This window comes from Patella vulgata, chromosome 2 (assembly GCF_932274485.2).
Source record: "Patella vulgata chromosome 2, xgPatVulg1.2, whole genome shotgun sequence".
In the NCBI taxonomy this organism is placed as follows: Eukaryota; Metazoa; Mollusca; class Gastropoda; family Patellidae; genus Patella; species Patella vulgata.
In genome coordinates, this window is record NC_065880.2 from 83,557,537 (window position 1) to 83,584,307 (window position 26,771).

At 34.7% G+C, this 26,771-nt stretch overlaps 1 protein-coding gene across 4 annotated transcripts; it reads right to left on the bottom strand.

The window, feature by feature from the left end:
• Positions 1-1,047: 1,047 nt before the first annotated feature.
• LOC126809883 (radixin) lies at positions 1,048-26,464 on the bottom strand. Of its 4 annotated transcripts, none has more exons than XM_050534743.2 (15): positions 26,310-26,464; positions 25,250-25,361; positions 15,156-15,239; positions 14,624-14,719; positions 13,209-13,313; positions 12,426-12,595; positions 11,294-11,377; positions 10,722-10,868; positions 9,941-10,037; positions 9,240-9,403; positions 8,475-8,584; positions 7,925-8,067; positions 6,986-7,238; positions 5,927-6,027; positions 1,048-4,977 (listed from the first exon to the last, which is right to left on the bottom strand). In XM_050534743.2, exons 2-15 carry the CDS (start codon positions 25,259-25,261, stop codon positions 4,813-4,815), a joined length of 1,731 nt encoding a protein of 576 aa, XP_050390700.1. In that variant the 5' UTR covers positions 25,262-25,361; positions 26,310-26,464; the 3' UTR covers positions 1,048-4,812. The 4 variants fall into 4 exon arrangements, with proteins under 4 accessions (XP_050390700.1, XP_050390701.1, XP_050390703.1 ...); XM_050534744.2 differs by having other exon boundaries at positions 26,336-26,456; XM_050534746.2 differs by lacking the exon at positions 26,310-26,464 and adding an exon at positions 25,601-25,731.
• Between the last annotated feature and the right edge of the window lie 307 nt (positions 26,465-26,771).

A 26,771-nucleotide genomic window follows, 5' to 3' on the forward strand; every position in this document is an offset into this window, starting at 1 on the left:
TATATTGAATTCCAACTGCCAAGGGATCTTTTACATGCATGTCAATCTGTTCACGGGACCTCCATTTTCTATAGAATTGTACACGAGACCTGCGGGTTAGCGAGCCACCATGGCTCCCTTGCTTATACTAGGTTATCACTAAAATGCACGTTGTAGCTAACTATCTTCTTTTTGTATTGTTACAATATTTTCCGGGACTTCTGTGATATCAGCCATTCTGACTTCCCTGCACCCATGTATCAAAATTTCTGTGTCAGAGAGCTCATTTTGTTTATGCAAAATATCCCGCTCTAGTTGTATAGCCATTATTTTAACTTCGCCCCATCCAAATTGTTTTTAAATATTACATTGGAAAAATATGTCATCAATGCAGAGTTAGAACTGTTAGAAGTCACATTTGAAACTATTTCATCAATGTGGAGAAGTTTCCCCTAACTGCATCTTCTAGGACCCTTTGATTAAATAATTAAGTAAACCAAATATTTTAAGAAAATTTTCTTTATTTATGATTAAATTGTTTCTTGTGATCTGTTTATACACTGTATAAATTGGCTGGTAATAATTCCAGATTTTGTGACTAAATAAACAAATTGTCAAGTCAGCTGTAATGCAATTCCACAGTTCTCTAAATATAAAAAAAATCTAATTCTACATACAGCTAACCATTTGTCCTTATAATCTACCAAGAGAGAGAGAGAAACAGGGTTTAAAGTCCACTCGACACAAACCAGGTCATTTCGGGACTAACTTATGGTTCAATTTTATTTCAACAATTCGCTTGTGCATAGGGGTCTTTAGCAGTGGGAGGAAACCAAAGGACTCAGAGAAAACCAATGAAGTTGGACAGGCGACCGTTCTCCTTGTCACAAATAAGCGGGAATCAAAACCACACCACTTGACTCAATCACAGACCTTACGATGCAATGCACACACGTTTAAGCATTCAGCCCCCCCCCCCCAACCGGATTTTGTTCAATAGCTTCTGTAAATGTTGCCATTATATGCCCAAAGTATATGTTATTACCATATTACGGTAAAAATAAAACCAACTGTAAGACCGTTTTTATTGTTATTGTGACAATACTGGTGATAAGATTACAAGTAATTTTCAATTCTTTAAATTATTTTTTGTTACTGGTAATGACTAATATTTTATTCATTTTTTATTAAGAAACTGACCCTTGGTCCACTGCTATTTTTTAGATATATAATACACTATAATATATATATATATATATAATTCTCATACACATATCAAAAAAACCTAGAAATTAAGCAGTTCTGGATTTAAAAAAAAAATGACAAAAAATGGATAAAATATGAAATGAAGATTAATTAAGATATTTTGTACATCTTTTTTTGTGTATATTTATCGATATATAAAATATAATATTCTAGGTTTTTAGTACTGTACAATATATTTCATCTTCACAATATTAAGATAATATGACAGAACTGATACCTTGACTGCAATAGCTGACACATTAAAGTTAGGCTAACAGGCATATCTTGGGATTCAACTAAGATTGGTAATAATGCACCAGTCACAGATAATGTCAGGCATAAATTAAGACAAATAAAAGTAAGGCCAACAGCTACACCAAGCTTGGTAATTAGGCACCAGTCACAAATTCTGGCAATATGATGAGGCACTACAAGTCATTTTGTCAGATATAGATTCGTCTGTGTTTTTAAGGGTAAATATAACACACCTCCAGCACACCCATAAGGTACTACTAAAATCTTTATTTCTATGCTGGTTTACAACAATGTCTATTTGTATTGAGATACATGTAGTTATAATTAGAAACCCAATTTACAATTTGATGGGGACATGAGTTGGTGAAGTGTAATTGATCACATTATACACGATTGTCAGTGGCTCTACGAGACATATGACTTCATTCTTTTGTGTAAAGATTTCCAAACAACCCTAGTGTCAGCTGCCAAGATGAAATGGGGTTTAACATCCTATACCGACCTGGCTAATAATGAAGTCAGGTGTACGCCACACAGTGTGCTATGAGGGAAATTTTCCTGGACTGCAGAACTGCAGCCTACTCTTTATTTCAAATTTCAACTGTCAGTGGTTCTTTTATGTGCACATCAAAGTGTAGTGTACATAGTGCATTGGTGCAAATGCTTCAACTTCTAATAAATTATATGTCCACTAAAGCAGTCAAGGTATTCAATGTATCGTTATTACTAGACATCATCTAGATGGATATAGGGTTAATAATAATATGTAATTTCTTCATAAAACCATTTTGTTTCTCTCTTCGAAATTCACAAACTCAATTTTTCAACCTAAACAAGAAAGCAGGCCTACTTCTATACTAAACTTTATAAATAATCTTTATTTAGATCATGTGTTATAACATTTTAAGATTTAATAATGAATGAAATACCTCGAGATAATGGGAATGCTCGATTGAACGTTCTCGAATTAAATTCTCTCAATTCGACGAATAGTGAAAATGGGAATTTCGGATAACACAGCGCAGGCACCGATTGATAAGAAAAAATATCAACCAACCACGACAGCTAAAACATTTACTTTGAATTGCGTCACTACTTCAATTCTTGAGACGGACAGAACTGTGACAACTTAATTCTGCGTCACACGATTGCAATTCCGTCAATTCAGAAGCATCCAGACCGACAATCAAGCATCCCAATGTGGAGTCTTGTCATATTTTTTTTATTTTTTTTTAGCAAAAATATTCTTTGACAACACAAAATTTAGCCTTAAAATGTCCGATTGCATAAAATTTACAGCAACATTTGCCTACAAGACAAATCCTGGTTTGACATTTTGAATCACCATACATCACATGAAAATGTCTCTCAACTTGAAATAAACTATTTTGAAAGTGTCCTTACAAGTTCAACTCTTTTTGTAAAAGGTATTTCAAGATTTCAAAAATTCTTATCCAAGAGAGATAGGCAATTAAAATGAAGGCAATATTTCCAAACTAAGGCCAATTTCTTCACAGTAAATTCGAAGTCGATACATAGGGAATATAACCGTTTTCAAAAATGAATAATGTGAAATCATTATCTATACATTAAGACATGAAAAGAGCTAGGGTGATGACAGGGTTCATACACAAAGTAAGATATTCTTCTCTGTAACACCAAACAACTTCTCCATAAATTTACTTATTTGATGCAAATGACTAATTATCGATTACTGCCATGGCTCAATTCAAAACAGAACCTTAAGTAAAGTCACCAATAGATGTGACACGTCCTTAACAAGTACCATCGAGTATGCCATCGCAGTCATATTGGAATTGTGACAAACATATCAAAAATCTAAGGGCCCAATTGTCCAAGGAACAAGCCAAATTTCATGTTGATTGTGAATGAGTCGACGGAACCTTTGGTTCCTTTTAAACAAGATCAGTCGCCCTAGCACAACCAGTTCCTAGTCCAAAAACAGTTCACAATATACCCCCCAGCCCTTTTGACATCTGTTCTAAACTAAATAACCGTGGTTATATTCATCTATATAAACAAAAAACAAATTAAAAAAAAAAACAAAAAAAAACATGCTATTTGTATTAACATATATTCTCATTTTAAACTTTTTATTGTTTTGTAATTTTTTACAAATTAATATCACAAGCTTCATCTAATATTTTTAATAGAAAAATACTTTTTCTTTCAAAAAAAAAAAAAAAAAATTAGTCCCAGTATACAAAATTTAAAATTGGTCGTAAGAAATAAACATGACAATTTCAAAATAAATATAAATCAATTAATCTTCAAAAGATGTAGTAAAGCAAGAAATTATTGTTGCATATTCGTCTATGGTCTTATTCATGAAAATATTTGAAAATCACAGGCTCTTTTTTTTGCAAAGAGATAAAGACCAAATCTTTTAGTTCAATAATTATTCATAATAATTTCATGGTTGTTTATGAAACATGCTACGAAAACCTCTTGCTTCACACTTAAATTATTTTTAGTACTCAAGGATAACAGTAGAATGTACAATTTGCGTAGATTTCATATACATCTATCTATATATATATATATATATTTATATATTGTTAATAAAAATTAATTTTTGTGATTTTCCCGAAACAATACAAAACAAAACATCCTAATTTGCTAACAGAAATCTGAAGCAATGATTCCGGAGATGAAATGAGTAAATAATTCAGGCCTTTTCCACAACTAATCCTAATTGTAAATCGTTTTGTAAAACTCGAGATTGGTTTAAACAAAACTTTCTATTTGAGCCAATCTAATATCAATTTTGAATCCAATAAGAAGATTTTTTAAACCTGGACTTAAACTCTTTTTTTTTTTTTATAAAAGTAGAAAAAGAAAAATTTGATTAAATGTTAAAGATATATGAATTGAAATGTAAAGTGGAAGATCGGAAAAGAACAGGATTTTCAATGACGATATTACTTGGCTCGCTCCATTAAAGATATATCTAAAAGTTTCGTAAACAGCTTATTAGTGCTAACTATTTGTACAAAATGAGGGCTGCAATTCAAACAAGAAAAAGTCTCCCTGCATTTATCATTTCAGAACAGACGGCCATATTGGATAATCAGTCAATCAAGTCTAGAAATGAAAAAGTTAAGATTTTTTTTTCTCGATTGAACACGGATCCCTCGTGTATTAAGCTGTCCACTCTATGTTTAGACAAGGATTATTCATACTACTCAGCGTCAAAATCTGTAAAACCGTTACGTCCTTATTTTGTACAATTGAAATCCTGATGTGTTGAACGGAAACGGGCCTGGTTATATATTTATATATATATATTTTATTATAGTTAATAGTTTTTATTCACATTGATTCAAACTCATCCACCCGACGTTTAGTGTTTCCCTGTCGAATTTGTTTTAATGTTTTGTATTTATCGCGGCCAGCTTTCACATTAGCTGCATGAAGTTGGTCGGTAACGGTAACCTTTTCTTCTTCTTTAGATTCTTCTAATTCTTTACTTAAGGCCTGAAATTTGAAAGAAAAAGAACATTAAAATGATAGGTTAAATCAAAATTGGGATTATTTCCAAGCCATGCTTCCTTTCTTGGACATGTGGTTTTAAGGCTCAGTAGTCAACAGTAATCTGCTTCATCAAATTTCAACAACTAACATGTACACAGGACCTCCGTTTTCAACAACTAACATGTATGTGGGACCCGGGTTTTCCATCCCATCCAATCGATTAGATGCTCCTTCTTGCTGCATCAATGACAAGGGTGAAAATTCTTGAGGAACTTCTTAAGTCTACATAATGATTGAATCTGTGACATCCTGTTCAACGAACCAGCGCCTCACACACTAGGCCACTGCCAGAGAATCCTAGCTAAATCATTGCTCAATAATAAACAGTGCCGGGGGTAATTTCCAGTTCAATTACTAAATGTCAATAAATTTCAATTTCCAACTGTCAGGGGATCATTGACTGGCTGCCAATGATACACACGGAACCTTGTTGGGTTTTGCTGTCCATTTTGAACAACTTCATGCTTTTTCCGTGCCAGACCTTCAAGCAAATATTGCACCACTCTCAAGAGAGAAACCAGACTGGAAAGTCTCAAGCAACTTGGCCAAGATCAGAATCAAGATAAAGAGAGAAATGGTGGGTTTAACATCCACTCTACACAAAATGGGTCATTTTGGGACTAACATATGGTTCAATTTTATTTCAATGATTCGCTTGCACGTAGAGGTCTTTAGCAGTGGGAGGAAACCGGGAGGACTCTGAGAAAACTCTCTAGGTTTGTCAGACGACCCTACTGCTTGTAACGTTCAAGCGAGGAATCGAAACCACGCCACTTGACTCAATGACAGACCTTATGTTAACCCAATAGATCACCCAAGCCCTCACCAGAATCAAACCCTGGACCATGTGTTAAGTGAAGGTGTAAATTTTACTGTAAACAACTCTACAAACCTTTAATTGTTGTTGAATACGTTTGTCTTTTTCTGCTTGTGTTATTCTTTCTTCTTCAGGACGGGGAAGTTCCTCATTTTCATGCACATCTAATTCAGCACCTGAGAATAGAAAAGCATTTTTCATCAACAAGATGGAATGGAATGGGGATTAACATGTTGTCAATAAAATACTGGAGACTAACATATGGAATAGCATGAGGTTAGAAATGTAATGAAGTGAAATGGGTTTTACTGTCCTACTGGGCTAATGAAGACGGGCATACGCCGCCATACAGTGTGCTATGAGGGAAATTTTACTCAGACAGCAGTGCTACAGCCTACTCTTATATCAAATTCCAACTGCAAAGGGTTCTTTTACATGCACGTCAACGTGTACATGGGACCTCGGTTTTTCATTCCATCCAAACGACAGCTGTACTTGTCATACCCTCCATCCTGCACTACTGACAAGAGGAAACAATTCCGGAAAATCTTGATGAACTTTCTCGGCCAACATTGGGAGCGAACCCCTGGCCTCCAGGCGAGCAAGCCAGCGTCTTACTAAGTCATGACGACTAACCTTAACATATAAAACATATGGTAATTTTCATTGCAATGACACATGCTGGAGGTGAAATTTGTCAAGACAGCAGCATTTCTGTCTGCTCTTCAAATTCTAACTGCCAAAAGTTACTTTACATACACACAAAACATGTTTTTAATCGCATGACCCACACGACGAGACCAATGCCAAGTGGAACCCACACTGGAAAATCGTGAGTTACTTTCATGACCAATGATGGGATCGAACCGGGGATCTCTGGTTTAATGAGTCAGTGTGGCTTCCTGAATTAATGCTATGAGGGAAATTTTTGCCTGAGCAGCAACACTATATCCTACTCTTATATCAAATTTCAACTGCCAAGGGATCTTTTATGTGCCTTGGTTTTTCATCCAATCCAAATGAAACAGCTGTGTTTGTCAAGCCCTCTGTCCTGCACCAATGGCAAGGGGAAACCACATCGGAAAATCCCAATAGGAATTTTAGACAAGACTGGTCTTGTAGATAACGACTTACCGTATTGGGAACCAGCCTCATCATTTTCATCATGTTCATTTTCTCTAATATGAAGTTGACTCTGTAAAGTCAACAGCTGCTCTTCTTTCTCCTGGTCTTTCAACAAAACTTCACTCAATTTATTTTCTTTCTCTAGAGCAGCGAGACGAGCAGCTTCTAAATCTTCTTGGAGTTCAGCCATAGATCTCTGTTTAACCTCTAGCTCGGATGATCGGGCCTCTAGATTCGACTGGGCAGCTTCAAGTTCAACCAACTAAATAACAAAAACGAAAAAAGACATTTAGATCTTGGGAACACTTAAAATTTTCTTCCAGCAACTGTTAATGCAGGACGTTTAAGCTCACTAGACACATGTCTATGTCATTTCAAGACTAGCATATGGTACAATTTTATTTCAATGATTTGCTTGCACGTAGGGTTAGTCAGCTGTGGGAGGAAACCGAAGGACTTGGAGAAAAGTCATTAGTTTGGGAAAGAGACTTGGGATCGAAACAACATCACTTGACTCAACGACAGGTTAGACCACTTAAGTAAGAACCCAACTCAATACTAGCATTACAATCTGATGTTCCATATCTTGCACATTAGTTTCAGGGTGTTTTGTTTTTATTATGTGTTTTTATGTCTTCAACAAGAATCTCAAGACCAAAAGTTCTAGGACATATATTTATTTTTATTTTTGCATCTTTCTTTGTTTAACCAGAATCTCGGACAAAACAGTTATATATTATTTTTTTGTTTTTAATTAATTATAAATTTATGCATGTGCAAAATCAATAATTTTCAAGATATATAGATCAATTTTGTCAGTTGTGCAAATTCTGATACTTCTAACCACAAATAACCAATTTTCAAAGTACATGGGTATTGTTTCATGGATAAATTTGACAGCAATACAAATTCTTATACATCAAGCCAGAAATCATCATCATTACTTACCAATTTATCTCGGCTTTCCTGTTCCATGTGTTTAGCCTCCTCTAATTGTTGTCGTAGTAACTCGGCTTCACGAGCTTGCTCATCAACCATACGTTGTAGTGTTGACATATCGTCCACACTCTTCTTCTGCAATTCTTCACGAGCTGAAGGTAAAAAATTTAAAGCATGAATGTTTTTCTTGGTTTTTAAACAAAGTATCAGACTTGTTATTTCTGTATGCACTATCATGGTATGATCTTTACCACAAGAATTGAAATGGAGTTTAATGTCCTACTTTTCTGCATCGACTGGGCTAATGTAGACGGGCATTCAGTATTATAAGGGAAATTCACAAAACATTGCCAGCCTAAGAATTTACTCAAAAGTGTTCGCCTTATTTTAACTAAAATATAGCCCTTTATAAAACTTTTGTTGTTTTAATGTTTCAGATACATCAATAAGAAACTATTTGCAAAGTTTTTTGTTTCTAGATCAAGGATATGTCTCATAAATAGTGATTGAAAGTGGAGTCAATTCTGGGAATGTTTTGTGAAACCTATAAAATTTATACCTTCTCTATCATTCCTCTGTTGGTCTTCCAACTGGCGTAATTTATCTTCTAATTCCTTCCTCTTTCTTTCCATCTCTAATCTTTCTAATCTCAATGCCTCCATCTGAGCTCTGAAGAATAAAATCAATAAATGATTAAAGTCGATGATCATCATTTACATTTTTTCGACAATATCACATTTTTGATGGCTTAATTCAGACTAAAATGTACTTGAATTGATTATCTATTATTCAATTAGGAAAACAAAATATCAACAATAGACAATTTACCGGCCTGCAAGCAATTGTGGGTGTTTCAATGCCAATCAAACGATTATACTCCGACACTATCCCCATCGTGATACTGCAAAAGATGCTGAATGTTGCTTAATTTTCAATTCATATCTTTGACAGAGAGAGACGGAAATGGGATTTAAAATCCACTCGACACAATCTAGGTCATTTCAGGACTAACGTATGGTTCAATTTCATTTCAATAATTTGCTTTAGTGTCCAGTCTTTAGCAGTGGGAGGAAAACGGATGACTTGGAGAAAACCAACGAGGTTGGACAGGCGACCCTACTCCTTGTCACGTACAACCAGGGAATCGAAACCCCGCCAGTTCACTCAATGACAGACCTTATGAAACAACGCGCACACGCTAACCATTCAGCCATCCACCCTCCTCAAATTCATATCTTTGAAAATACTGAACGGAATTTAACAATTTTAGGCTACCAATTCGTTTATTAGGAAATGCTGGGCTACAAGAGGTTAGGACTTGTACCTTTCTTGTTGTTTGCTGAGTTTTTCCTCCCTAGCCTGAGCTTTCATCTGTTGGACTTCGATTGTATCTGGTTTTCGTCTTCTCATGTATAATTCATGATTACCCATGCATAAGGCTAAGATACGTTTATTGATTCGAAGACGAGGTGCATAAAACACAAAATCCTGAAACGATAAAAAAACAAAATTTATCTTCGACTTTTGAAATGAAATATAATGGGGTTTAAACATCCTACTTTTTTGCACCAACTGGATTTGTTAGATCACTACAACTTGGGTATCATTTAGTTGTGTTGTTTTAACAGGAGTTTATGTATTTAATGTTTAGTTTCAAACCATTGTTGGTAAACTGTTTAAATCTGTTGAGAATCATAGAAAATATTGGGTTTATACTGTTGTGTAGTTTAATGGGTCTGTCTAGATTAGATACTGAGTGTTGGCTTTATAATTGTTCATTTTCTCAAAATGTGTTGAGTAATTAACAGACTAACTAATTACTCAAAACTGCTCTAGAAACTAAACAGTGGTTGCTGCTGGACAGACCATGAGATATTGTTGCTGCTGGACTGACCATTTCACTGGGTATATTCTTATCACCCAGAACGTGGGTTATGCAACAATTTTTCCCTGATCCTGCTGTAGTAAAGACAAGGTAGAGATGTTTTATATCAGATTTAATTAATAACATGTTAAATAACTTACAGGTGCTTTCTTGTCTATTGGTTTAATAACAAATTTTTTATCATTAAAAGAAATATTTCTAATTTCACTCCATGGGAAACCAATCTTAGGCGTCAATCTGAAAGAATAAATAATAGAGCAATAAGAGAATAATCGAACAGACATTTAATATGAAATGTATTGAAAGTCTTACAGTTTGCTCTCTTTTCATATTGGACATCTTGATAGCAGCACCAGGACTTGGTCAAGCAATGTAGAGTGAGATAGATTAAAGAATCCAACAGTGGAGCTGAAGTCCTTGGCCTCAATCACAAAATAAGAATCATCAAGCTCTTTAACACTCTGAGTAGAGAATGTGGAAAATGGCCATTATTGAACTTGGTCAAGACATACAATTTATGAAATGAGGTTTAATGTCCACTAGACCCAAACTAGGTCATTTCGGGACTAACATATGGTTCAATTTTATTTCAATAATTCGCTTGCGCGTAGGGGTCTTTAGCAGTGGGAGGAAACCAGATGACCTAGAGAAAACCCACGAGGTTGGACAGGCATCCCTACTCCTTGTCACATACAACCAGGAAATCGAAACCATGACAGTTGACTCAATGACAGACCTTATGATGCAGCGCACACACGCTAACCATTCAGCCATCCACCCCTCTCCACCAAATTTAAATTCTGTAATTCACTTATAAGCAGTGTAATGTCTCAAAACGTGTAATGGACAGACAGATAACTGCATTCTTCAAAACAAATAGTGGTTTGAAAAATATTACAAATTTAATCTATACCAACTTACTTGTCTTGTTTTTCGTATACATTTAAACCAAGGGCATCAACACCTAATTGTAAATCTGTTCCTCGCTTGTTTTTAATATCGAAATAATTCACACCATACATTTCTAAATCTTGTGCTATTTTTAAATATTCCATCATGGCATCCTCTCTATAATAAACAAATGAAATGAAATCAAACAAAAGTTTATTAACGTCTTACTGCATCAGCTTGACATAAGATGGACGTATGCCATGGTGTGTGTTATAGGGAAAATTCTGCCTAGTCAGCAACATTTCTGCCTATTCCTGGTCAAAATCCAACTACCAAGCTTTCTTTTAAGAGTGCACACCAACATGTACACATTGGACCTCTATTTTTTTTTTTTTCCCAAACCAAACGACTAGACACTGTTCCTTGCAAGGCCCAGGAATTTGAGGAAAGCAGGCTACAACTATCTCCAACACTGGAATCAAGACACAGTATCTCCTGGATAATAAGACAATACCTTACTGAGTCACTGTGAGAAAAATTATGCTGAATATGCACAATATTTTAAATTATGATCCATCATGGCAGTGTATTATTCAACTTACCGTAACATTCCTTTATGTTCTGAATACCATGTTATTATTCGTTCTTCCCATTGTTCTTTAGTTAATTTATGTTGTTCGTATACTCTAAAAGATAAAATAATATTCTCATTATCTTGCCTTCAAATCAAAATCTTGGAAAATCACTGAAATAAACCAAGAAGACCCGGCCATCAACATCCCGTTCTTTGCAGAAATGAAGTCAAATTTGTTGCCATAGAAACACAAAATTATTAAACCCAAAAATTTTCCTATGGACAAAATAGACTAATGTCTGTAAAAAGACCATCTTGAGTGTTTCTAAGGTATGCTCCAGAAACTAAAACATAAGGGTACGATCGGAGTGTTTCAATATCCTTTAGGTGCAGGGAAAATAAATGGGGCTTTGCGTCTTATTGTTTTGCACCCACCCTGTGACAAATGGCTGCATACATGGAAGCCACAGCAACTTCCTAGTAATTTATGTAACCTACACAAATTCTTGCTACGATCAAATCTTTAACTAAATAACAATAGAATATTTCATTTATTTTATATAAGTTACTTGAAGCTGCTAGCTTTTTATCTTTTCATTGTACATATAATCGGCACCTCTAAGTACAGGATGTTAGTCATTGACAATTCCATAACACTTCCTGAACAGCCCACAATTAACTAAAATATATCCTCATTCTATTGTATTACCATATCAAACAGATTCAATGAGATAAATTCACTTTAATATACATTTGTGATTATCAAATGACTGGGTTTAACGCCCACTGGACACAAACTAGGTCATTTTGGGACTAACATGGTTTGACTTTATTTCAATAATTTGCTGGTGCGTAGGGGTCTTTAGCAGTGGGAGGAAACTGGAGAAACCAGTGAAAATCCACGAGGTTGGACAGACGACCCTACTCCTTGTCACGTACAAGCGTGGAATCAAAACCACAACACTTGACTCAAAAACAGACAGTATGATCAAACACACATCTGGCAACTATTCTGCCACCTACCCACCCACCATTTCCACCGACATAAAGACGAATCCAATATTCGTAGAATATCGATCTCTCCCTAACTATGTTTGATGTGGAATAATAATAATAATAGCTGACTGTTATAAACATTGTATTGACTTGGCTAGACTTACCTTTGTGGAAGAATGCGATCATTAGCCAGAAAACCAGTTGTGTGCGTTTGGGGGTTGTAGTCACCATATTTAGCCTGACAGGCGTAGGAACCGAGTAAAACAGCCGTCTCGGGGGGACAGTAGATTTCATCATTTAACAAATTCTCTTTTACTTGAAGAAAAAACATTTTCTGGAAGAAATAAAGGGTAAATAATGCTGTATATAAATTACATGTATTGAAATCCAAAACAGAAAGGACATCGAATTCAAGACAAAAAGACATGCATATATTATGCAGTGTGCTATGAGAGAAAATGAAATGAAATGGGGTTTAACGTCCTACTCCTAAACTGGGCTAATGAAGACGGGCATACGCCATACAGTGTGCTATGAGGGAAAACCACGCTAGGCTGTGAGAGAAATTTCCTCCAAATATTTTTAAACTGATACTACTTTAAGAGATTCAACTTCCACAATATTGTAGTTTTTGCAAGAGATCAAAGATGTATATTGATGTATTATCAGGATACCCGGGTTCGTCCGGAGCCCAAATTGAACTGCATCATGACCTAAAACATTCATGGGGTCATGGTAGTGAATTTGATACCACATATATCGGGGTGGATCATTTATGGCAAAGTTTGGAGTCATTTGTGTAATGGGCCAACATACGTCCACATCATTAATTTATATGTCACAGTCTACACAAAAGTTTTAAAATATACATATACAATTTCATAAAGATGCCAGCATCTTAGACATATTGTGAAGAAGAGTATTGAAGCAAAGCAGCATGAAGTTACCTGTGTAATTTCTTGAATAAGTTCTTCTGATACATCCTCAGGGAAAAATTTGGCTCTAAATCTAAACTGGAGAGGTGTTTCTTTTTTCACATCCTGACTGTTTACCTGTCAAAAACAATTAAATTTTAATATTGATAAGCTTGAAATGACATGGATAATACTGATTATAATGGAATGTCATGGATAATACTGATCATCATGGAATGTCATTGAAAATATTGAAATGTCATGGATAATACTGATCATCATGGAATGTCATGAATAATATTGATCATATTGGAATGTCATGGATAACACTGATTATAATGGAATGTCATGGAAAATATTGGATATCATGGAATGACGGATGATATTGATTATGATGGAATGTCTTGGATAATATTGGATATCATGGAATGACAGCAATAATATTGATTATCATAGATTCATTGTAGAAACTTAACTCGGATTAAAATACAGTACATGTAATTGTTTTCCATCGAATTGTTGTGTTTATTTTAATGTGTTCAATTACTAAATGTTGATTAAACAATAAAAATATTAATTGTTTAAATTTACTGCACTGCTGAACAATGAAAATTTTATATTGTTGAATAATTTAGGAATATTTGTGATGTCCTACATGACTGAGTGTATATCTCACTATATAGAGAGAAATAGGGTTTAACATCCACTTGACACAAACTAGGTCATTTTGGGACTAAGATAAGATTCAATTCTATTTCAATAATTTGCTTGTGTGTAGTTGTCTTTAGCAGTGGGGGGAAACCACCAAAGGACCCAAAGAAATGCCGCAAATAGGGATATCCAACTATTTCAATAATTCGCTTGCGTGTAGGGGTCTTTAGCAGTGGGGGGAAACCACCAAAGGACCCGAAGAAATGCCACAAATAGAGATATCCAACTTAATTGTTTGAGTGTGTATTTCAGTTATCTGTAAACCATTGTTTTGTAAAAACCTATACTGATGTCCAAAAGAAAGTATACACACTAAAAGTATGACTAAGTTTTATTTAGATTAAGTCCAAACTCAACATTTCTAAGCAAAATAAAAATGTGAAACAAATTGACATTCTACCCAAATACCGCATACCATGGAAAAAACGACTTTGGTTCATGCAGCACAAAATGCACAGTGTATATTTTCTTTTGGACATGAGTATATATACGATAATAGCACTGAAAACGAGTAAGATGGTACTACATGTACATAGACAATGAACCTATCATGACATCATCAGACCATATTGGAATTGAGATGTATCAAACATCAAAGTTTATCAACAACCATTTCAAGTTCCATTTTGATTGTTATTGAATTGGCAAAGACTAAAGACTTCTTTTGAAGCACCCAAAGAGAAGAAGAAAAACAAATTGGGTAGCTATTGTCCAATAGCAAAAAATACAAAACTTACCTTTTTATTAAGTTTCAACCATGTTGTATAGCCCTTGCAATCAACATATTGTAATCCAAAGAACCAAATTTCCCGAAGGCCTATTGTCTTTACCACCTGTAAGGCAAAATGAAACAATATATTTATACAGGTGTTAATATCAAATTATAACTGCCTGGTCTGACACAGGTGCCCTATTTCCAGTCTTCTATACAGGTACATACAACAACAATCTCTAAAATAGATGTAATAGTTTTGAGGCTTTGCTTCATTTGTTCCAGGAGAAAATCAATGGGAATAGGTCATACATGTATCGTTGGGAATAGGCAACCATTAGGGCATATCAATGGGGAGGGGGCATCCATGGGAATAGGGCATATCCATGGGAACCGTTTACAGCCATGTATTTTATTCTATTGGAGGAGTAGGGGGAGTTTTCTTCTGTCATTTGGCATGGAAGAAACAATTTTCTCACTAAAATAAAAGTATTCATTAATAAGATCTAGAGAACTTTACTCAAGTTATAAATCAATTAAATAATAATCAAGCTTACCTGATCAAACAGCTGTTTGCCTGTTGTATTTGGCTGGATGGCAAATTCCAGCTCCGCATCCATAGTAGTGACGCGTACATTGATCTGAAATAGACAAAAATAAAAACTTAACAAAAATAATATTTAGACCACAATTGAAACAGACAAAAGATATCAAGCATGCTTAGTAAATAGAGAGAGAAATTGGGTTTAACGGCCACTCGACACAAACTAGGTCATTACGGGACTAACATATGATTCAATTTTATTTCAACAATTCGTTGGCACGTAGGGGTCTTTAGTAGTGGAGGGAAACCGGAGGAACCGGAGAAAACCCAAGAGGTTGGACATACAACCGGGGAATCGAAACCACGCCAGTTGACTCAATGGCAGACCTTATGATGCAGCGCAAACACGCTAACCATTCGGCTATCCAAATCCCCGCTTAATAAATAAATATGACTTGCACTACAACTAGAATGTAGGTTATTTTGTTCTTAATGATATATTTTAATAAAAATGTTAATCAGTAAATAAAATAAATGGAGTTTAACTTCCTGCATTACTGCACTAATGAAAACAGGCTTAGTATACTTAATCAAAACAGAAATATTGTTAAAATTTGGAATGGAGAATATGGTAACTGGAGCTGTATGGCAAGAGACCCCCCTCCCACATTTCCCGTCAGCAGAAATTAAAATTCTAGAATATTCTAGAAGTCATGTAGATAAACACTAATTATATAATATACAAGCCAGACATTTCACATAAAACTCAGAGGTAAACTATGTGCAATCTATACACTATTTTAATGTAAAGATACAATGTTCAGGTATATTACATGTATCATTACATGTTATATACAATGTAATTACATGTAAGTACACTGCACATTTGAGTAGGAGGAGGGGGGGGGGACAAAAAAAACATTTTTGACTTGTACAAAAAAAAGATAACAGCAATATTATTACTATTAGGTTCTTAGAACCATACAGATGGCGAAGCGGAATCCATACAAATAAAAGTAAAAGTTTATGTGACCATAACTTTCTTTAGGATCGATTGATTTCACAGTTTGAGCACGAATGACGTTTAGCAAGAGTGCTTTTAATTGTGAATGGTCTTAAGCTCTGTATATTGAACCTTTATTCTGGTGTGTTGGGGCGTTAATAAACAACCGGTGTTTGTCTATGGTTTTAAGCTATTATTAACCATTATTCTAGAATGTTGGGGCTTTAATAGTAAAATTATTGAATGTGGTAAGCATATGAGGAATGAAAAGCCACATTTTTCTTTTGAGAATGGCATTTTAAAATCATAAATAAAATGAAATGGGGTTTAACATCCTACTGTTCTGGGCCCTTATTCACGAAAACTTAAACTAAGTTACAACCGAAATTTCAAGAAATACTGCAACTTCATTGGATATATGCAAATTGATTTTACTGGTCAGCTAATCGAATTGCAGTATGTCTTAAAATTTCGATTGTATCTTAGTTTAAGTTTTCGTGAATAAGGGCCCAGCTCTAACTGGGCTAATGAAGATTGACATTTTAAAATAGTAAAACAAATTTCAATTTAATCATGTGAACATGTATGTTCAATGTACCCCCGTAAAATGAAAGTGATTGTATGGACAGATAAGTTTCCTGTATATACTGTAGACAGACAAAGATGAAAGTAAAGCTAAAGGATATTATGTTCGATGTAGCGTAACTATCTAATCCTACTATAGCCAGTATCATATAATTACAATAGAGATGAAGAAACAAGATAGCTATACAGTATAGTCTACTATACATGTATGTCCTATGTATGAAGGTCAATGTTTGCTTTCAAGTCGAATGGTTTATTATAATGAAATGAACTGGGTTTAATATCCTGCATTTCTGCACCAACAGAGCTAACGAAGACAAGCGTATGAAATGCAATGCGCTACATGTACATGTAAGAGGGAAATTTTGTCCTGAAAACGGTGCTACGGCTTACTCTTACATCTTTTCAAATTCCAATTGTCAGAGGTTCTATTATATGCAAGCCAACATGTAACTGGGACCTCGGTTTCCCAGCCCATCGTCATGCACCACTGAACAAGGGGGGGAAACCACATCAGAAAATCCTACTTCAAAATCAAGGTCATGAAAATGGGACCTCAGAATGTCAATTATTTATCTTTAATTTCCTCTATACATGTACATATAATGACTATATAAAGACTACCATATCCTCCATGTAATCTGTCAAAATTTATTATAATATATGTATGCCAGTTGATGCATGTTCATTATACATAGAGTAGTATAGATATCGTGTAACAAGTTGATGAATCAGCATATTTTTTTACTCCAGTTTTAAAAACCTCTTCAATTATTTTCTACACAACAAATTTTTTATTTCAAAATGTGAGACATCAAAATGTTATTCATCTTTAAAGTCTCATTGCATGATTTTAGCCGTATAAAGAATCCGTTGTAAAATGCAATATTATAAAAGTTAAATCTGAGTACATATTAGCCTGGATTAAGCTGTGAGACTCAGACATGTAAAAGGAATGTTCATAGCTTTCATAAGATGAAAAGAACATCTTCAAAATCGAAGAGAGAGAGAGATACATGTAGAAATTGGGTTTACTACAATCAACTTGCCAGAATCTAGGTCCATTTCAGGAAACAAGTGGATCTGAATAAAAAAAGCCGCAAGGTTTGAACAGGGGACTATTCTCCATGTCAAGTACAAGCGTGGAATACAAACCATGACACATGAGTCAATCACAGGTACATGTATGATCTAAAGTGCAGGAGTTAGACTATTCAGTAACACCCCCCCCCCCACTACTTGAAAGTTGAGAGAGATGGAAATTTCATGTTTTAAAAACCCCTTAAAAACCCCCGATTATCCATGTCAAATAATTTTATACATTTTAGATTCTAAAGACACAGTAATATTCTAAGGATCCAAAATATTACAAAACAGCCACAAAACCCATCTAGGACTCGACACTTGTGTGTAACATATAGACTAAAAAGATTATACAATATCTAAACTCGGTAATATTCTGAAACCCCCGAAATTATCACAAAATATAACGGCAACGAGACGACTCAGTTTATAGATGTATAAATTATATAGAACAAAAAAATTATATAGTAATAGTATATAATTAAACTGGTATGTATGTAGATGTACATTTAGATGAGTCAGATCACGATATTCATCTTATATGTCACACATCTGGTCAACAAATGTTACAACTTGTACAATCAAGACTATTCATGTATGATTATCCAGTCTATTGTACATGTACATGTACATTACTTGTATCTTTGGCTTCATTTAACATTAATATTTTAAGTTACATTGTTAACACATGTACATGTATTCTAGTGATGTACATGATATTGTGTAATGAATTTTAATTTAATTGTTTTAGTCTTCTATGTGGTGAAATACACACAATAATAAACGTATGTTGGAGACCATTCCCCCACCCCTACATACATAAAATGAAATGGGGTTTAACTTCCTACTTTTCTGCACCAAATCGGACTAATGAAGACAGACCCCTACATGTACATATACTATAAAATAGAAAACCCTTGAAATGAGGTGCCTCTTGTTGAGCTACTGTTTGAATGAAATGTGATGAATATGAATTAAATAACAGAAAGTGTGTTAGGATAGAGATGAAAACAGCCATCAAAAGTCTATTTGCAAAGTAGTAAGTAAGTATCTACATGTACATACATGTACTACTTTAACAGGTCATTCAACCCCCCCCCCACACACACACACACTGCACACCCTGCCAACAATAGGAGGCTAGAGACTTATTGTTCGTGATTGAAACTACATCAACCCAAGATTGCCATAAATTTGTAATAAATAATGTAGAGGATAAGCTGTCATCTACTGGAGATAAAATATTGTTTAGGTAAAAACAATGTTTTTGTAAATGATAAAATCACAAAGTAATTACAATAATGGCTTAGATGACAGATTTACTGTGGTAGTACTCAGTGTAAGTTTACAGCTGTATATCTACTATATTGCGAGAGGAATGAAATGGGGTTTAATGTCCTACTGTTTTGCTCCTATACTGGGCTAATGAAAACGGGCATACACCATATAGTGTGCTATGAGGGAAATTTTGCCCGTGCAGTGGCTCTATGGCCTACATTTATATCGAATTCCAAATGCCATGGGATCATTCATGTGCTATTGAGAGAGAGAGAGAGAGATTAACTGTGGTAAATTTTAAATAATTCGCTTGTGTGTATGGGTCTTTAGTAGTGGAAAGCAACCAGACAACCCTACTCCTTGTCACATACAAGTGTGGAATTGAACCACACATCTTGACTCAATGACAGAATGATTGCAATATAGATCATTCACCCACCCAACTCCCTCTGAGTATTTGACACAATGTATTAACTAACTACATAAACATGTGCTTTATTAGATATTGTAATTTATGCAGAATCATTGTTTGTAATTTATGCAGAATCATTGTAAGGGATCTAACATTCTATCACCCCTATGCAATGTGTTCATTCTTTTTTTTTCGTTTTTAATCAAAATTTGCAAACTGTACATGTATTTAATTCCACTTGAGTGAACATCATTACATATGATCACATATTGTACATGTATTATTAAAACGCCTTATTTCCTGCATTATATTACTGTCAGTAGCCTACATGTACCAATGCTTGAAGTGAACGGAGAGCAATGGCTCTTGCTCTCCTCAACTCAGCTCAAATCACATTTTAGAGAGCTTTAGACGAGAACATCCCTTCTATTTTTAAGCATGTACCGTAACCGAAATATTTTCAAAGAGAGCAATTTCTGTTTTATAAATTCTAATAGAGTGTATGTGTCACTTCTCCCATCTTTTTTTGTTTTTTTAGAACACAAATATATGTCTGCCTGTATGTAAATACAAAGCTCAAGTCATATCTTAACAAAGACTTCAGTGTCACAAATAAAATCATCTATTTGTGTAAAATGGCTAGAAAATATTCTATAAAAAACCGGTTTGCAGGTTTTGAGTCAAGTGTTCAATCCACTTCACTTTAACAACACCAGTGAGAAGAGATGAACAATTCAACAAAAGAAAAACCTGGGGATGGGAGAAAAGGAGGTCAAGAAGCATATCAAACATCTAATTTTTTTCAACCAGGAGGAAAAGAATTAGACTATGATATGACCTCAATTTATGAAATGGGGTTCAACATCTTGTCTGCGCCAACTGGGCTAATGGAAGACTGCAATATGCCATGCAAGTGTGACATGTGTTACATGTGTGAGAGAAATTTTCTCATGGAGCAAATTTTCTAACTCGATTTCAAACTTTCAAAAGATCTTACATCAGCTGGCAATGGTATAAGGAGAGGACCTCAGTTTTCTGTTTCATCCAAATAGATGCTGTACAGTAGAACCTAAATTAGGTTTACTATATATATATATATACTTAAAATTTTTAACGAAATACAAATCAAGACAAAAAATACAACTTTGTTTTTGACCAAAATCAAAGAAGTCTTTCAATCTCAGATTGGGGAAAATTATAATTGTCACACAACAAATACCTGTACACGTATGTACAGTAGACTCATTATACATTTCCCCGATCAAAATGAAATGAAGTTTAACGTCCTACTGTTCTGTTCCGACTGGGCATACGCCATACAGTGTGCTACGAAAGAAATTTTGCCCAGACAGTGGCACTACAGTCTACTCTTGTATTGAATTCCAACTGCCAAATATCTTTTATATGCACGCCAATCTGTACACGGGACCTCTGTCTTTTGTCTCATCCAAACGACTCTACTTTGTCTCTTGTCAGGCCCTTTGTCCTGCACCACTGCCTAGAGGGAAGTTCTCCGGGAACTACGCTGGAAAGTCCCTATGAACTTTCTCGGCCAACATAGGGATCGAACACGGGACCTCCCAGGTAGCGAGTTAAAGTCTTATTCACTGAGCCAATGTGGCTCCTCCTGAGCAAAACAAAAAGAACAAAAGACAGCTAGCTATAAAGCCTGGAAATAGGACACATTTCACAGGCATAGTCAGTCACAATTCTGGGTTCTGACAGGCACAATCCCTTTGGTGCCTGTCATTTTGTCAGGCACAGATTTGTCTTTCTATTGATTTTATTAATACATGTCTGGCACAAAGTTTGAAGTGTGAGGTATTAGTTCATTAGTGTTCGACAATTTGTCTGGTACATATATAACTGATATCATTATTTCAAGGCTTGCTACAAATGTACATAAAGCTAACCATGATGATAAATGTATTTGTATAATCTAGTGGAAGAAAATCTGGTGCATGACCAACTGTAATAGGAGTACCTTTTAACCCCAAGAAACAGCTTGTCTATAAATCATAACCTGTTTTGTTCATACTAACCACATTGATGATATTGATACCCAAGAGACGGGCTTGATCAGTAGAGTAGAAAATTCAGTCAAAATATGATATGCTAAGAAAATAATATTTTTGTCAATTTCCCAACTGCCTCTAGTGAAATATAGGATTAAGAATATAATAGGATTTTTCTTTAACAGACAGGACTGTGTATACATGTAGATGTCATGTATGTATTTTAAGACTAACATTTTAAGCATGACTTTAAAATATGCAATTGTCGCTTTAATATTACTAAAATGCATTGTACCCCAGGTATCCATATATATGTATCAAATGTTCAATAAATTAATCATTCCATTATTCATGATATAGCCATTCATATCCATTATAGTATTATACAATAATGATCAACAGGACAGGCAACAATATTAGGGTGTGCATTATTATGGATATTGCCCTTCCTGTTAGTATAACAATGTTTATAGGTAGTATTAATAGCAACAAAAGCAGTCCAACTGGTTTATTTATATTTAATTCCTATAATCAGGAAGTATAATCATCATGCAATTTAAATAATAAAAGATTTTACGACATAAATAAGCATATTATTGTACTTAAGACTTAGTCAAATTACATAGGCTACGCCCAGAAATATTGTCCTTAATTGTAGCCTTATTTAGTCATAATCCACAGCATTGCATCATGCACGGGTGGGGGGGGGAGATATGCTCACTCTTACTGAAGAGTTATTACATAATGTCCGCTTCCACTGGGGGTGATATCATCGAACATTTGCAAGAACTGATACATGTATCGCTTGACTTATAAATACATGTACTGTAAATATGCTCTGTTTTTCAGTAGCAGTTTGATCAACTAGGTTCCCACACGGCTTTGATCACAGAACAAAGTGATCATTAACTAAATCTAATTAACTTGTCACCAAGTACAACAGTGTCACTTGTGATAACAGAGAATGGACCCTAATCTTTTTATTTTATCACTGTGCGACTTTATGTGAAAACTGAGTCAGTTGGACCATAATCTACATTTTTCTTTATCACTTTGTAAATGGAGGACTCTAACTAGTCAGACTCATCAATACAGTCACTGTAACATGGTGACACATTAATTTACTAGGTTTCTGTTCAATAATTATAGACCTTACGAATCCAACAGAGCTATAATTTTAAGCCTATACATTATAATTGCTTCGAACGCACAACGATCTTTGTTAATTCATGCCCTATCATATTAGGTGGCATGCAAATTTTTAGACGTCACAATTGCATATAACATTAACAGTGACCTTTTTTAATTCATATCTAATATCATTTTAGATTTAATAGGCAGTTCTAATTGGACAGCTTATATTTAGACTCGAAACACATCAGTATAATTACTAAATTAGGCAGGTTTTTTTCTCACGAAAGAAGGAAATGTACACCAAACAAACTACTGTCCAAACTGTCAAATCAATCGATCCTCAGTGAAACAGTATGAGTATACCAGAACTGACATCTCTGTGATGGACAACCAAACCTCCTACATATATGTACATGTCACGATACACTGTACCTTACAGACAGTACATCGATTTCAATATTAATCCAACATCTCGGGCCTGGGCATTGTTTTTCGAAAGCTTAACTAAAGATAAAATCCAAATGTTAGTAGGTACTTCAATTTTGATTGGCTAAGCACTAAAATCAATCTAATATCAAATCAAATTACTAAGATTTGGATTTTATCTTAGTTAAAATTTCATAAAATAGGTAAATAAACCAATGTACAGTGTGTTGAAATAGTGCTGCGTACATATTAAATGAAATGGGGTTTAACATCCTACTTTTCTGAAAAAACTGGACCATTGAAAATCAGAATCTGACATGCAATGTACATGTATGTACCATGCAGGAAATTTTGAGGTTCCAACTGCTCTTCATTGAATTCTTCACACGAGGCCTGATTTTTTCTGACCTAACAATTAGATTGTTTCTTACCAGGTTCACCCTCCTGCATCACTGATAACCGGGAAACCAGACTGGAAAATCCCAAAGAACTTTCTCAAGACAATATCGTCCAGGATCAAATCTGGCCAGTGTCATTACTCACTACAGTGACTCCCATAACTAAAAATTCAGATGTGCAATCCACTACCTAAATTTGGGTAAATTGCTACACAAAACACCTACATGTATGGGTACCCAAAAAATGATGTAATGATCAAGAAATTGTCATTTAAAATAGTAGAAAATAGTGAAACAGTTAATCAATACAGTACTGTAATTTGTCAGTGCTGTCACTTGGTGAGATGAATGTTTTAATGTAAGCCGAGGATAAAATATTGAATACATGAATCATGTAGTAATCAAGTTAAGAATTTACATGTAGCCTATATATTTTTTATTTGTAATTTATTACCCTACTTTTACAGGTATATGTATGTTATATTTATTAGAGGAAAAAAGTAGAGCAGAAGATACATTAGATACAAGAAAATGAAATGAAATGAAATGGAGTTTAACGTCCTACTGTTCTACTCCTAACCTGGGCTAATGAAGATGGGCATACGCCATACAGTGTGCTATGAGGGAAATTTTGCCCGGACAGCGGCACTACGGCCTACTCTTATATCGAATTCCAACTGCCAAGGGATCTTTTACTTGCACACCAATGTGTACACGGGACCTCGGTTTTTCGTCCCATCCGAACGACTAGACAGCTTTCCTTGTCAGCCCCTCTGTCCTGCATCACTGACAAGGGAGAACCACGCCGGAAAATCTGGATGAACTTTCTCGGCCAGTGCAGGGATCGAACACCCGACCTCCAGGCTAGCGAGCTAGCGTCTTACCCACTTAGCCACGTGATCCCCTAGATACAAGAATGTAGCTAATGTCAAACTGTAATTTATTAAAAGTGGCAATAACTTTAAGGCCAGCCCGTCCCTGGCTATTATAATAGACCATTATTAGTTTTATCTTGCAAAATTATTATGAATACTGACTAAGTTTGAAGAGTGTGAGTAGGTTTTTTTTTGGTTTTTTTTAACAATCAACACTTCAATTGGATTTCACATGAGAGAAATCGTCAATCATTTGACATAGATCCAACTGTGTACGTACCGGTAGGTAACACAAAATAACTAAGGATGCAAATCATTAGAAATTGCATATCAGTTTGATGAAAATATGGTAAGCAATAATAAGTATAAATCACTGTTGGAAGGTGAGATTTATAAAAATGCTAGTCTTCTTTCAGTTTGTGCTTGAGTGAATTATTTCAACTATCAGTATCAGAAAAATGAAAATTATAGGGAAAAATTTCTACTTTGAACGGAGAAATATTGTTTCGAAGGATACATCTACATGTAGGTGTCCAATCACATACATGTATGGAAACTAAAGTGAATTTAAAATATTACAAATTGATCGTATTATTATTTTTTTTTCAAATGATAGAAATATTGCAGATGTTATGTCTTCTCATCCATTTGTTTGATGGTAAAAGACAGAAATAATCACAAAAGGAAAATATTCAAAAAATGTTTGGACTGACAAATGATAAAATAATTGTACATGTTGCTATTCAAGAAAAAAAGATTACTTGAAAAATATGTGTAAATTTAAAATGAACATCCAAATATGATTTGCTCCTAAAACATAATTTTGTTTATTGTTTTAAATCATGTCAACCACAAACAAAATGTGTGACCTTTGATTCATACGATAGTCTCAACTTACCGGCTTAGGCATTTTGAATTTGTGTGTTCTGCCGACTTATAAAAGATTACAATAAATCCACTGGTGTCTTGAAGCAGCTATAAAACTCTTTATCACTCTCTCTCACTCTCTCCTGTAATGTAAAGACAACAAGTTATAACTTGTGAACTATCAATTACATTATCATCAATAAAAATGGAAAAAAAGTTTCCTGATGAAAAAATGAGATAATAATTTCAACTGAATAATCAATAAATTGGATTAGATATTTAGATTTAGAACCTTCTAAAATTGTGTTCACTGTGGCCAAGCTAAAAAAAAAAAAATGAATGAAAAAATCTCAAGTAGACCCGCCCCATTATACTGTTTCACCTTGTGGCTTCTACTTCTTTACTTCTAGGCTCGTCAAATTCGTCTTGATTCACCTGAGCCTTTCACCTACTTGTGAGTTGATTCACGGTCGATCAATAACCACGGCAGTATAATAATAATACTACCATTACTACCTCGCCCAATTACAATATAATTCATTCATTCCAAACCCTGATTCCGCCAAAATAACATAATGACTCATTGTTCGTTCTAGAATAAGTTTTGAAAGCAGATACCCCAACAAAAAGCCAACCAGACTTCCACTGTCGTTTTAAAATATCAAATCAACATCACCCAAAATAAAATGGAAATGTCAAACGAGGAAGTCCTCAAGTCGATGTCAAAAGAAAGAGTATCACTAATTAAAAATAATTTTGCTAAGGAAACATAGAAAAGATGTAGCAAACTTCATGTTAATCCATGAAGTTCACAGCTATGCACCTCTGTCGGCGGATTAAACTTTCTTAGCTATTATGCTAAGTTTACGCCTTTCATGAAACAAGCTGGATAGGTGACAGCATGCGTCTATTTTGCACTGAATTGGGCGAGTCCCGTGTGCTGCAAATATAACTCGTTCATTTACTCCAAAGTATCCAAAATTGTTAAAATCCAAATTACAGATCACCTCACGGATGCACAGCTGAAACATCAATTTTATCCTAAATGGCTGACAATTTCTGAAATGAAACAAGGCCTTGTTAAAACTCACCCTAGTTTGTCTATTACCACACTTACAGTTAATTGTACTGAACCGGTCCACAAAATGGCCGCCACAGGGAGGGACCAAACGTCATTTACACAATACACAGACCCCTCTAACGATTAATGCCTCGTTTTCACTCACGCACCTGCTTCCGGTTTATTATCACCTGAAGAAATCTGTTCGCTTCGATTACAGATTAGTGAAAAAATCATATCAATTCTTGTCGTTTTTTAAACATTTGACTTTGAAATGTATTTTATTTTGCCAAGGAACAAATTACATCCTGATATGCATTATTGTGCGCTTTGGGTGGAGTTTTATGTAACCGCTTCACTGATGGCGATGTGAGTCATTCATGTCCGTGTCGCAAAATGATGGAAAGCACACCCAAGAACAAATATTCGCGGAATTTTTTTTTTCAGTGTTAATTTGTTTAGTTTTGACAAACAAGATACAGTAGTACATGTT

Excerpts from the sequence above, each read along its gene's own strand:
- LOC126809883 (XM_050534743.2), bottom strand. Across the intron at positions 13,314-14,623 it reads GGTTGAAACTTAATAAAAAG|GTAAACAGTCAGGATGTGAA; the intron begins GTAAGTTTTGTA and ends TGTTTTTGACAG. Across the intron at positions 10,869-11,293 it reads GAACATAAAGGAATGTTACG|AGAGGATGCCATGATGGAAT; the intron begins GTAAGTTGAATA and ends TGTTTATTATAG.